Raw genomic sequence first — 13,568 nt, 5'->3', positions numbered from 1 at the left:
TAGGCCACCAGAGCTCCCAGACTATAAAATTCTTTCTAAAATCATCAATTTAATGAAAATAAGTGTTCTTTTGCAAACTGTTCGCTAGAGGGCATATCAAACATTTATCCACACTATGAAAACTCAGACTTGAGACCTTCCACAGCCCTCAAATGGCATTTTCACCTATCTGACATTCCGTGTCCTGCTCTCTTCCACTCCTAAATAAAGTAAGTAAAGGAGCTGGATGAGCACGGAGGCAAGCTGGTCTACAGTGTGCTTTAATGACCCCTCTCTAGGACGTCCACTGCCATCGAGCGACCCTATCAGAGAGTGGACTTACCCGCTCGGGTTTCTGAAGTCAATCTGTACGGAACAGACTGCCGTGTCAGAAACACTACTGCAACTGGTATGTCTATTCATTCCCCAGTTTGGCGATTTAAATGGCTTTTTTAAAAAAAATCAAACTAAAAAAGAGAGACACAGGAGAACCTAGAGAGAGGCCAGCAATGAGCTAGGGAGATCGGCTCTGTTTTCTGCAGGTTCAAAAAGCCATGTTCTGCAAGTCGAGGGTCCACTTTCTGGGGTGCCCCCTGCTGCAGGCACAGTTCTTTACTGATTCAGATCAGCTCGGAGGGCTGGAGATGTGGAGAGAGGCGATACAGTAGCCTTAGCCAAGGATTTAAAAACTGATTCCCCCAAAAAACATTTTTTCCTAGGGTCTCTCCTCTTTTTAGGGCAAGGTCTTAAATTAGAGCAATGTTTTGGGTCAGGTCCAGCACACCCTTCCAGTGTTCTTTATGTCATTACTGGAAATGTGAGCTCTATAAGGGCAGGCTTCTGTCTCTGCCCACCACTGTGTCCCAGAACAGTGCATGTGGTAAGCACTCACTAAGCACGTGTTGAATGAATGGTGATGATCCATCCTGAGTATTTCCAGTCACTTCCGATCACCTTTCCTTCCTCTGTACTGACTTACGACACCTACCCCTTGTCAAGCCTTCTGCTCAGCTACTACTCTCCTGCCCTGGGCACAAGGTAAACTGAGCTGAATACCCTTCCGGTAAAAGCTGCCATCAGTGCCGACGCCCCAGAACTAGCCGAGGCATACGTGGGGCAGATTAGCGGGTGTAGGTGCAATTACAGGGCACACGTCGTTCTTTGGGGTTGTCATGCATTCTTACATCAACACAAATGTAGTGGGTGTCTACTAAGGAGTCCTGGTGGTGCAACAGTTAAACACGTGGCTGCAAATGGAAAGGCTGGTGGTTTGAACCCACCCAGCAGCTCTGCTAGGGAGGAGAAAAACCTGGAAATCATCACAGGGTAGAAAACACTGTGGGGACAGTCGTACTCTGTCACACAGGGCTACAAGGAGTGGGGATCGACTCAACCGCACCGAACAGCAACTGTATGCCAGACACAAGGTACGGGTTACACAGGTAACACTATCATGGTAAACATTATGAAGAAACATGAAAAGGATACAATGAGAAGTATTTCAGCTACGGTGGACTGAGATGACATCTGAGTAAGAAACTGAATGAAGAAAGGAAACATTTCAGGTTGAGGAACTAAAAAAGGCCTGTATGGCTGAAACCTAATCAAAGAGCTAGAGAGGGCAGATGAGGTTGGAGAGAGGAGGGGTTTGATCACACAGGGCCTTGTGGAATTTTACTCTGAATATGATGAGAAGGCACGCATGCTCTGAATAGGTAGTGATGTATGTGATTTACCTGGAGAAGAAAAGAAAGCTCTCTCTGGCTGCTTCATGCAGACGATACGGACCATCCCCACGTGTCAGGCATTGTATAAGATACTTTATAAACTCTATTAAAAAGTGACCATGGTGCTAACTTTGAGATCCCAAAGAGCTGGGTGGGAATCCTGACTCCACCACCTGAAAGTTGTGCCAGTGAGTTGTGCTCACGTTAATTAACTTCCCTGAACTGAATTTGGGGAGCCCGGTTAGCGGAGTGGTTAAGCACATGGGTGCTAACTGAAAGGTCAGGGGTTTGAACCCACCAGCTGCGAAGCAGGAGAAAGATGCTGCAGTCTGCTTCCATAAAGATTTATGGCCTTGAAAACCTTACGGGGCAGTTGGACTCTTCTTACAGGGTCGCTGTGTGTTGGAATCAACTGGGCAGCAGTGGGTTTGGTTTGGACTCCATTTCTGGGTGGTATCATGGAAATGACTATACATGATTTGCCTGACTTCTTGTAAGGATAAGGGATTAATCAGGCATTTATTGTTCAATATATTTACTGGGTCTAAAACCACGGTAGCTGTGGAAGATAAAAAGGGCAGCTTCCGCCATGAACAGCTTACCAGCTAGTAAGGGAGCCAGACGTTAATCAGCCATGAACGCAGTGTACACAGCGTTAACAAACTTTATAAGAGAAAACTCGAATCTCATGGGTTTGGGAAAACGTTTCATGTTTTAATAATAGAAAGTTCGTAAAGTGCCTGATACAGGACCTGGCACTTAGGGATAGTGCCTATGTTCTGAGGAAACGAAGTTAGTCTAGGAAAAGCTCAACAGACAGTAGGTTTTTTTTTTAAATCACGGTGCCTAACTGCAGACCGGGTTCTAATCCTGGCTCTGCCACTTACTACCTTGCAACGTTCGCCCTCCTGGTTTCTGAGTCCATGTCTAAACAATAGGATTTATGACAGTACCTACGCTACGGAGCTGTTGTGAGGATTAAATGAGATGCCCCATGTTAAGCGTCTTGCGCGGTGCATTGCAACGTAAGCAATCGAAAAACCTAAATTATTATGACTGCTGTTCAATTCAAAGTCTCCAAACGGCACTAGCGCAGCTGCCAATGGAATCCCGCTGGCTACCTCTTCTTGCCTCCAGTCGCGCCCTGGAAGCGTCCGCATTCCCACCAATCCCCTTGCCCTATAGGGCCCACGTCGCTGACCTTCTCAACCTTTTTGGGTCCCTTCACCAGTTCGTGCCTCTTGGGGATAGTTCCTCCGTCGCAACCCATGGCAAGCTGGGATTTAGAGCAGCCACAATCCTCCGGCAGCCAGTATTTCCGGGTCGCTGCAGACAGAGACGACAACTTCCGGCGCGCCGCGGTGACGCAAACCCTGACTCGCCCCAGAGGAGCAGGGCGGTGTCATTGCCAAGCCCTGGTTGCCATGGAGAGCGTTGCTAAGAACTGGGAGCGGACTCTAGGCGTGGGCTGCCAAAGCCCGGGTGGGTGAGTCATCCGTGCCAAGTGCTGTCGCTGGTTGCGGCCCAGCTCTCCTGGGCGGGCCTGTCCCTTCCGCTTTCCGGCAGGCTCCGGGTTTCTGCCGCCTAATCACAACCGCGCGCCCACCCTCCGAGCGGGCGGCCGGGGCGTGGGTGACAAGGAGGGTGCGCCGCTCTTTGGTCACATCCCACCCAACCTTGTGAGATGTGGACCTTCCTGGACAGAGCTCCTTGACGAGAAGGGCCGCGTCTTATCAATGCCACGATGAGTCATGCTGTTAGTTCAGTATTTAACAGCGTGAATGTAAAAAGGGAATGCTTCTCTATGGAGTCTGTGGCCCAAGGACTGACAGCAAATCTTGAAGCGATGTTCCAGGAGATTCCGGGAGAATGAAATCCTCTATAGAAACCAAACCCATTGCCCTCCAGATGATTCCGACTCACAGCGACCCTACCGAGCAGAGCAGATTGGCCCATAGAGTTTCCAAGTCTGTAATCTTTACCAGTCAGCCACATCTTCTTCCCACTGAGCAGCTGCGGAGTTAGAACTGCCTACCTTTAGGTTAGCAGCGGAGCACTTAATCACTGCGCCACCACCAGGGCTTGAAATCCTTTATAGAAGATCTGAAACTTTCTGATATTGCCAGAGGATTTTTTTTCCCCATTAGGTTGTTGTTGTTAGGTGCCAGTCAAGTTCTCTCCAACTCATAGCGACCCTATGTACAAGAGAGTGAAACACGGTCTGGCCCTGCGCCAGCCTCATGATCCCTGCTATACCTGAGCCCATCATTGCAGCCACTGTGTCCGTGCATCTGCTTGAGGGCCTTCCCCTTTTTAGTTGACCCTCCACTTTACCAGGCATGATATCCTTCTCCAGGGAATGGTCCCTTATGACAACATGACCAAAGTAGGTGAGACAAAGTCTGGCCATTCTCGCTTCCAAGGAGCATTCCGGCTGGACTTCTTCCAGGACAGATTTGTTAGTTCTTTTAGCAGTCCGTGGTACTTTCAGTATTCTCCTCCAACACCACAGCTCAAAAGCATCAACTCTTCTTTGGTCTTCCTTATTCGATGTCCAGTTCTCACACGCATATGAGGCAATTGAAAATACCATGGCTTGGATTAGGTGCACCTTAGTCTTTAAGGAGTTCAGCACTTGCAAGAGATCCTTTGCAGCCGATTTGCCCAGTGCTGTATGTGGTCTGATATCTTTTTTTTTTTATTATTAGGATTTGGGTGAAGATTTACAGAGTAAATTCACTGTGGTCTGATATCTTTCTTGACTGTTGCTTCTATTGATGTTGATTATAGAATTAAGTAATATGAAGTCTTTGACAATTTCAGTCTCTTCTCCATTTATTGTGATGCTATTTACTGGTCCAGTTGTGAGGATTTTTGTTTTCTTTATATTGAGATGTAATCCATATTGCAGACTGTATTCTTCAATCTTCATCAGTAAGTGCCTCAAGTCATCCTCACTTTCAGCAAGTAAAGTTGTGTCGTCAGCGTATCTCAGATTGTTAATGATTCTTCCTCCAATCCTGATGCCACGTTCTTCTTCATATAGTCTAGCTTCTTGGATTATTTGCTCAGCATACAGATTGAATGAGTATAGTGAAAGAATACAGCCCTGACACATTCCCTTCATGATTTTAAGCCATGTAGTAGCCCCTTGTTCTGTTCGAACAACAGCCTCCTGATCTATGTACAGGTTCCTCATGAGCACAATCAAGTGTTTGGAAATTCCCGTTCTTCTCAATGTTATCCATAATTCGTTATGATCCACACAATCAAATGCCTTTGCATAGTCAATAAAACACAAGTAAACGTCTTTCTGGTATTCTTTGCTTTGAGCCAAGATCCATCTGAAAACAGCAATGGTATCCCTCATTCCACGTCCTCTTCTGAATCCAGCTTGCACTTCTGGAAGTTCTCTGTCAGTATACTGCTACAACCAGTTTTGAATTATCTTCAGTAAGATTTTACTTGTATGTGATATTGCGGTGTAGTAAATTACTTAGTGTGGCTTTTCTACCCATAAGTCTTTGTAAACTCCAAGGTGGGATTGTCTATGAGCAACTGAGGAGCTCCTGATTGCTGAAGTTGTCCACCTGGAGTATTTCTGTTGGGCGTGGCACAAAACAATGTTCTGGGAGGTGCCCACTCTCTCTCTCAGGTGCTTAGAGTTCTGATGCTATGATCGGCTAGTTTGGCCACTCTGCCGGGCTCAAAAGGAGGTCTCCTAGAGGCAGAACTCTCTCTCTGACTGCTGGTGGAGGAAGACGTGCTGCCAAAAAGAGACACACGTTCCTGAACGAGACACGTGCTGCTGGGAAAGAGATGCAAGAGACACGCATCGCTGAGTGAGACACCCAGGGACCAGCACTGCTGGGAAAGAGACTGTGAGAGACTGTTGGCTGAGGGACGGTGGGCTGGAGAGAGAGACTGAGCATTTTTCCTGAACTCAAATTGTAGCTTGGTGCTTCCCGAATAAACCTCATAATCTGTGAGTTCTGTGTGGCCACTGCAGCGAATTATCGAACCCAGGAGAGAGGTGGTGGGTGCTCTGGGAGGAACGGTTGGAGAAAGGGCTGGAAGGAGGCAGCATGTCTGGCCTTGCAGTAATAGGCCTTGGGTTACTGCTGGTAACCCTGTCTTCCTCTTGTGGGATTAGAGGAGGTCAGAACATGTGGCCTCCTTGTCGTTTTTGCAGATATCAATGATATTGTTCGATAATTTCCACATTCTGTTGAGTCACCTTCCCTTGGAATGGGTACAAATACAGGTCTCTTCCAGTCACTTAGCCAGGTAGCTGAATTTCAAATCTCTTGGCATAGCTGAGTGAGTGCCTCCAGTGGGGCATCCATTTGTTGAAACATCTCAATGGGTATTCTGTCAATTCCTGGAGCCTTGTTTTTTGCTACTTCCCTCAGGGCAGCTTTGACTTCTTCCTTCAATATCATTGGTTCTTGATCATATGCCACCTCCTGAAATGGATGAACATTGACCAGTTCTTTTTGGTACAGTGACTCTGTGTATTCCTGCCATCTTCTCTTGATGTTTCCTGCATCATTCAATATTTTGCCCATAGAATCTCTCATTACTGCAACTCGAGGCTTAAATGTTGTCTTCAGTTCTTCCAGCTTGAGAAATGCTGAGTGTTTTCTTCCCTTTTGTTTTTCTAACTCTAGGTCTTTGCACATTTCATGAAAATAATTGACTTTGTCTTCTCCAGCTGCTCTTTGAAATCTTCTGTTTAGCTCTTTTATCTTGTCATTTTTCTCATTTTCTTTAGCTACTCTCCATTCAAGGATGAGTTTCAGAGTGTCTTCTGACATCCATTTTGGTATTTTCTTCCCTTCCTGTCCTTTTAATGACCCTTTGCTATCTTCATGGATGATGTTCTTGATGCCATCCCACAATTCCTCTGTCACTGGCATTGAATTAATCAAATTTATTCTTTAGATGGTCTCTAAATCCAGGAGGGATATATTCAAGGTCATATTTTGGTGCTCGTGGACTTGTTTTAATTGTCTTAGCTTCAACTTGAACTTGCATGTGAGCAGTTGATGATCTGTTCCACAATCAGCTCCTGTCTTTGTTTTGGCTGAAGATATTGAGCTTTTCTATTGCCTCTTGCCACAGATGTAGTCAATCTGATTCCTGTGTACTCCATCTGGCGAAGTCTACGTGTATAGCCATCATTTGTGTTGTTGAAAAAAACGTATTTGCAATGAATAAGTCATTGGTCTTGCAAAATTCTATCATGCCATCTCTAGGGTTATTTCTATCATCAAGGCCAAATTTTCCAACTACTGGTGATTCTTCTTTGTTTCCAACTTTTGCATTCCAGTCATCAGTGATAATCAACACATCTTGATCGCATGTTTGGTCAATTTCAGACTGCAGAAGTTGGTAAAAATCTTCCATTTCTTCATCTTTGGCTTTAGTGGTTGTGTAAATTTGAATAATACTAGTATTAACTGGCCTTCCTTGTAAGCATATGAATATTATCCTATCACTGATAGCATTTTACTTCAGGATAGATCTTGAGATGTTCTTGACGAGGTGAGTGCCACGCCATTCCTCTTCAACTTGTGATTCCCAGCATAGTAGATCATATGGTGGTCTGATTCAAAATGGCCCAAACTAGTCCATTTCAGCTCACTAATACCTAGGATATCAATCTTTATGCATTCCATTTCATTTTTGACAACTTCCAGTTTTCCTATACTCATACTTCATACTTCATACAGTCCATGTTCCAATTATTAATGGATGTTTGAAACGGTTTCTTCTCATTTTGAGTCATGCCACATCAGCGAATGGAGGTCCCCAAAGCTCTACTTTATCCATATCATTAAGGTCGGTTCTACTCTGATGAAGCAGCTCTCTCCCAGTGGTATTAAGTGCCTTCTGACCTCAGGGGCTCAACTTCTGGCACTGTATCAGACAATGTGTCAGGGCTATTCATAAAGTTGTCCAGTAATACATCAGACAGTGTTTCACAGCTATTCATAAGGTTTTCCCTGGCCAGTTCTTTGAGAACTGCCTGTCTCAGTCTGAAAGCTCATTAGGAAGTGAGTATAATTGTTAAAGTTGTTCTCATAAAAGGTCCACAGCTCTCTCCATGCTATATCCCAGAGATGGGCTGTCTGATATCTACAAGGAGAGCACAAATCCCTGCAAAACCTCTGCTACACGATTGACTGCCCTCCTGCTCTTGACCCTCTCTCTAATTGTTCCTTTGTCATTATAAATATTAGGGAAAAGCCTATCTTCCACCGACTGCCAGGAGTCCATTCTGACTCATAGTGACCCTAGGGGACAGAGCAGAACTGCCCCAGAGGCTGTAAATCTTTAGGGAAGCAGACTACTCCACTTTTTTCCTGTGGAGCAGCTGATGGGTTTGAACTGCCAACCCTTTGGTTAGCAGCCTAATGCTTTAACCACAGCACCACCAGAGCTGCTCAAAGCCTATCTGTTAGTCTGCAAATAACCGATCAGTTGCCCTGAGGTACATTCCAACTCATGGCAGCCCTATGTATGCAGTTAAACTGCTCCTGAAGGTTCTCATGGCTGGCACTTTTGGGAAGCAGATTGCCAGGCCTTTCTTTTGAGGCGCCTCTGGGTGAATTCTACCTGATAACCTTTTGATTAGTAGTTGGGTGCATAACCATTTGTGCCACTCGGGAACTCCCAGTCTGCAAATATGGCTGACCTTTGTAACTGGATGCTGCCTTGGGACCTTCATTTGTCACCTAAGTGAAATGAGAAAAGAGGTGAAAACATTCCCCAACTTGCTAATAATTGCCCAGTATACCTCCAGGAAAATACCGGGATGCTATCACCTTGGGATGCCTGCTGCTGCAGTTAATGGCGATGAAGAATAAATTCTTTCTTCACTCAGAGGCTCTCACTGGCTTATGTGGTTGTTGTTGTTATGTGCCTTCGAGTCGTCTCTGACTCATAGCGACCCCTCCTTGGGTTTCCAAGGCAGTATCTCTACGGAAGTAGATTGCTCCATCTTCCTTCCGAGGAGTGGCTGGTGGGTTTGAACCGCCAGCCTTCTGGTTAGCAGTCAAGTGCCTTAGGCACTACGCCACCAGAGCTCCCCCTTGGCTTGTGAGTTAACTTACATGCCACTGACACAAATTGTAAGCTCCATGAGGACAGGGACTTTTTCATTCATCACTGTAACTGGGTGATGCAAACAATTAAGTGCTTGACTGCTGGCCCAAAGGAAGGTGTCTTGAACCCATGTAGAGGTCCCTCAGAGGACAGGCCTGGCGATCTGTTTGTGAAGGTCACAGCCTTGAAAACTCGTGCAGTTCTCTGCACACATGGGATCCCCACGAGTCAGGGCCAACTTGGCAGCACTGAGGAACAGCCTCCACCACTTGTCCATCTGTGAAGACGGTGCTGGCCGAGAATGCGGAAAGTACCACGACGGCCAGGAGAACAAACAAATGTGTCCTGGAAGAAGTGCAACCAGAATGCTCCTTGGAAGCGAGAATGGCCAGACTTTGTCTCATCTATTTGGTCATGTTGTCAGAAGGGACCATTCCCTGGAGAAGGATATCATGCTTGGTAAGGTAGAAGATCAGTGAGAAAGGGGAAGGCCCTCAACAAGGTGGATTGACACAGTGGCTGCAACAATGGGCTCAGGTATAGCAAGGACTATGAGGATGGTGCAAAATGGAGCAGTGTTTTGTTCTGTTGTACATGGAGTCACTATGAGTCAGAATTGCCTCTCACCTCAGGCCCTTTGCACGTGCTTGACCCTCTGTCTAGGGGGCTTCTCCACACCTCCAGCACTGGCTTCTGCTCACCATTCCAGTCTCAGCTGAAAGGTCACCCCCCACCAAGGCCTTTGTGGGTTCCTCCATCTAAAATAGTCTGCCCCCATGTGCTCTCTCACATCATCCCATCCTGTTTGACTCCCCAGCACTCACCACCTTCCAGTCACTATGACACAGATCCTTCATGCTCTTGTCCTTGTCTGTTGCCTCAACTTCAGCATAAGATCCACAAAGGCAGGGATGTGGTATTCTAGTACTTGGAACAGTAATTAGCAACCATAATCGAACAGTAAAGACCAACCACTAGACAAGGACATTACAGTGGTAAAGTGGAGGGTGAGGCAGTGAAAAGGAGGGAGACCCTCTAGGAGATGTGTTGACACAGTGGCTGTAGCGATGAGCCCAAGTATAGCAGGGATTGTGAGGATGGAGCTGGACCAGGCAGTACTTTGTTCTGTTGTACACAGGGTGCTGTGTATCAGAGTCAAATTGACGGCACCTAGCAACAGCAACAAACGTGTCTAGAAGAGTGTTTGGAACACTCAGTGAAGCCAAATAAATGGTTTCCAAGAATGAGGTGATGACCCCAGTTGGCAAACCCTAAAACTGCTATCCATAAGGTTTTCCGGTGGCCAATTTTTCAGAAATGGGTAGCCCTGTTCTTGCTCCTAGTCTCTTAGTCTGGAAGGTCCCCTGAAACCTGTCTCCCGTGGGTGACCCTGCTGGTATTTGAAATATGGGTGGCAGAGTCTCCAGCCTCACAGCAACATGCAAGCCTTACAGTGGGACAAACTGACAGACGAGTGGTGGTGAAAGGTGACTTGACTCGACGCCTCCTAAGAACAACGACAAAACTGCTGAGTACTCTTGTTGAGTGCTGTTGAGTCAGTTCCCACTGACAGCGACCCTACATGCACCAGAACGAGGCTCCGCCTGGCCCTGCACCATCCTACAGTTGTTGCAGCCACCGTGTCCATCCATCTCCTTGGGGGTCTTCCTCTTTCTTACCCCCTCTTCATTACCAAGCATGATACCCTTCTCCAGGGACTGGTCCCTCCTGATAAAATGGCCAAAGTATGAGAAACGAAGTCTTGCCATCCTTGCTTCTAAGGCTGCCCTTCTTTCAAGACAGAGCTGTTCATTCTATTACTATCCCATTTTACAGGTGAGGAAACAAAGACCCGGAAGGGTCAAATGACTTCTCCGAGGTGACATAGCTAGTAAGTGAGAGAGCTGGTCATGGATTCCAGGGTTGGTGCTGTCAGAGGGCAAAGGACAGAGCCATAAAACCCCAGGGTTCTTAGACTCTCAAACCAGTGCTCTTCACTAGCAGGTAAATCTGCCTCTCACCTCGTTCATTTTGGGAAAAAAAAAGAAAAATAACTGCCCTTTATTAACCCCCCACCATGCACTGGAAAAAAGGAAGTAGCTTCCCATTTCATCCTCACAGCAACCTCAAGAGGGAGGGGTATAACTGCCTTCTATTTTACTGAAAAAAGCAAAGGGCTCTTGGCTCAGGGTCACACAGCTGGTGAGTGGAGGATGAGGGACCGTCTCAGCCCAGGCCCAGCTGACTGCAAACGTGCCTCCAAAAGTTGCTGATGATGCCCAGTGATGCCAGCTGTGTTCAGGCAGCTGGATTTTTTCTCTTCCTCCCTGGTTTCCTCTTTTGGAACCTCGGTCTCCAGGCTGCTCTGCTTCAGACTGTAGACAGCTGGCAGTTGTGGATGGTCACCAGCAGCAGCTGGCTTGCACTGAGGGCTGCCTGCGGTGGGCAGTGTTCAGGGCTTTGGTTGCATTGGAGCCATGTGGTCCTCACAGCTACACGGGGAAGCAGGTGTCCCTATTGTTGGCGTCATCTTTCCACTGACCTATGTGGCATGAACTAATAAAGAATTCCTTTCCCAGAGTTCTGGGAGAACTTTGCTGTGGCTTTGAAGAATAAGAAGAAATGAAATCCTGAAGGAGAAAACAGACACCTTTTAGTAAAACTAGGATTTCTTAACCATATTGGAGTCACTAGGTGTCCTGGTGGCACAGTGATTAAAGCACTTGGCTGCAAACTAGAAGGTTGGTGGTTCGAACCCACCAGCTGCTCTGAAAAAGAAAGATGTGGCATCTGCTTCCATAAAGACCACAGCCTTGGAAACCCTGTGGGGCAGTTCCACTCTGTCCTGTAGGGGCACTGTGAGTCGGAATGGACTCCATGGCAGTGGGTGTGGTTTGGGCTTTGCTTCCATGAAGATTGACAGCCTTGGAGACCCTGTGGGCAGTTCCACTCTGTCCTCTAGGGTCGTTGTGAGTTGGAATCAACTCACAGGTGGTAGATTTGGTTTGGGCTTTGCTTCCGTGAAGATTGACAGCCTTGGAAACTCTGTGGGGCAGTTCTGCTCTGTCTTATAGGTTGCTATGAGTTGGGATGTACTCAATGGCAGTGGGTTTGGGATTGGGGTCACTGGACCTGTTTGAGAATTTGATGAAAACTTATTCTCCAGAAAAACGTCCATTAGCACACATGAGATTTTACAATGTACATATATCTGTTGTTATTGTTGTCATCGTCAAGTTGTCTCTGACTCTTGGCGACCCCATCTGTACAGAGTACAGTTATACTCCATTGAGTTTTCAAGGCTGTGTGATCTTTCGGAAGCTGAGGCACCTCTGGGTGGTTTCAAGCTGCCAACCTTTCAGTTAGTTGAGTACACAACCGTTTGCACCAATGCGCACATACTCAGCCACAGCTTCCTGAAGTCATGGCCAAGAGCTAGTGCGTCACGTGCCCCCCGGGGTAGTCTACTGTCTGTCCCAATAGTCCCCACATCCCTCAGAATTCTGAACTGTCGAGGGGTTGACTGCCTGTTAGCTCTGCTCATGTGCTCATCCATAGCAGCTGCTGAGAATTCTGTCTGGAAAAAAGCTGACGTGCAGAGTAACTCATGTTAAGAGTTAGCATTAAAAACAAAACAAAACAAAAAAAAAACCTTAGGATTTTTGAAGAATTTCACAACATCATTTAAGGTCACACTCAGGGTATGACAGGGTTAAAAATAAAGTGGGAAATGGGGCAGTTACCAAGAGCATTCAAGATGAAAATGACTTTTGATTCATCTGCTAGGGAAATATTCAAACAAAATATTTGAGGGCTCTACAAGGCCTCAAGAAGCCGGAGTAGCACAACAGGTAAGCGCTTGGCTGCTAGCTGAAGGGCAGGTGGTTCCAGCTGACCCAGGCTTTCTGCAGGAGAAAGAGCTGGCGATTGGCTTCTGTAAAGATGGCAGCCAGGAGCGCTGGTGGCACAGGGCCTAAGTGACTGCTGACCAGAAGGCTGGCGGTTCAAACCCACCAGCCACTCCTCAGAAGGAAGATGGGGCAATCTACTTCCGTAGTGATACAGCCTCGGAAACCCAAGGAGGGGTCGCTATGAGTTAGGTCCGACTCGATGGCACATAACAACAACAGCAAGATGGCAGCCTAGGAAACCCGAAGGGTCAGTTCTACTCTGTCACCCCAGGTCACTGCAGGTGAGAATCCTCTCGGAGGCACCCAACAACAACATCAAGGCCTTGCATGACCTCTGGCTGCTCCTCCCACTTCACATCCGCCATTTTTCTCCTCTCCCCTCGGCTCCTTGGGTTTTTGAGGTGGTATCTCTACAGAAGTAGATTGCCCAGTCTTCCTTCCAAGGAGTGGCTGGTGGGTTTGAACTGCCAGCCTTCTGGTTCGCAGTCAAGTGCCTTAGGCACTAGGCCACCAGAGCTTCTTATTGTGTGTCTTTGGCCCTGGGCTCAAGCCATACCTCCCTTCTCTACAGTAAGGGCTCCAGGCTCTTGCTTTGCTGTTCCTCTTCCAGGACTCTCCTCCCCCTGCACTTCCCCAGGCTGGGCCCCCTCAAGGGACCCCACACTCTGCTCCCAGCTCCCATCCTCAGACGCCTCCTTTCTGACTTCATCAAAGAGAGCACCGGTGCCCCCGTCATGGGTTCCCTGTCATGAAGCCCCATCTTGTGCTGTCTTTCTTCATTGCTCTTGTCACTCCCTGACATCATGTTACAAATGTGACTTTTGTAATTTGTTCAATTTAG

General features: G+C 47.1%; 1 protein-coding gene across 1 annotated transcript in view; it reads right to left on the bottom strand.

The window, feature by feature from the left end:
• Window positions 1-2,976, bottom strand: part of RTF2 (replication termination factor 2) — a 43,474-nt gene extending 40,498 nt beyond the window's left edge. The window contains exon 1 of the mRNA XM_007955588.1: window positions 2,908-2,976. Within this exon, the coding sequence (XP_007953779.1) occupies window positions 2,908-2,976 (69 nt within the window). The remainder of the gene's footprint in view (window positions 1-2,907) is intronic.
• Window positions 2,977-13,568: the final 10,592 nt, after the last annotated feature.

Source organism: Orycteropus afer, unplaced genomic scaffold, assembly GCF_000298275.1.
Source record: "Orycteropus afer afer isolate SDZICR_OR568_19922 unplaced genomic scaffold, OryAfe1.0 scaffold00515, whole genome shotgun sequence".
NCBI lineage: Eukaryota > Metazoa > Chordata > Mammalia > Tubulidentata > Orycteropodidae > Orycteropus > Orycteropus afer.
The sequence above is the reverse complement of the archived record's forward strand: the minus strand, read 5'-3'. Positions and strand labels throughout refer to the sequence as shown.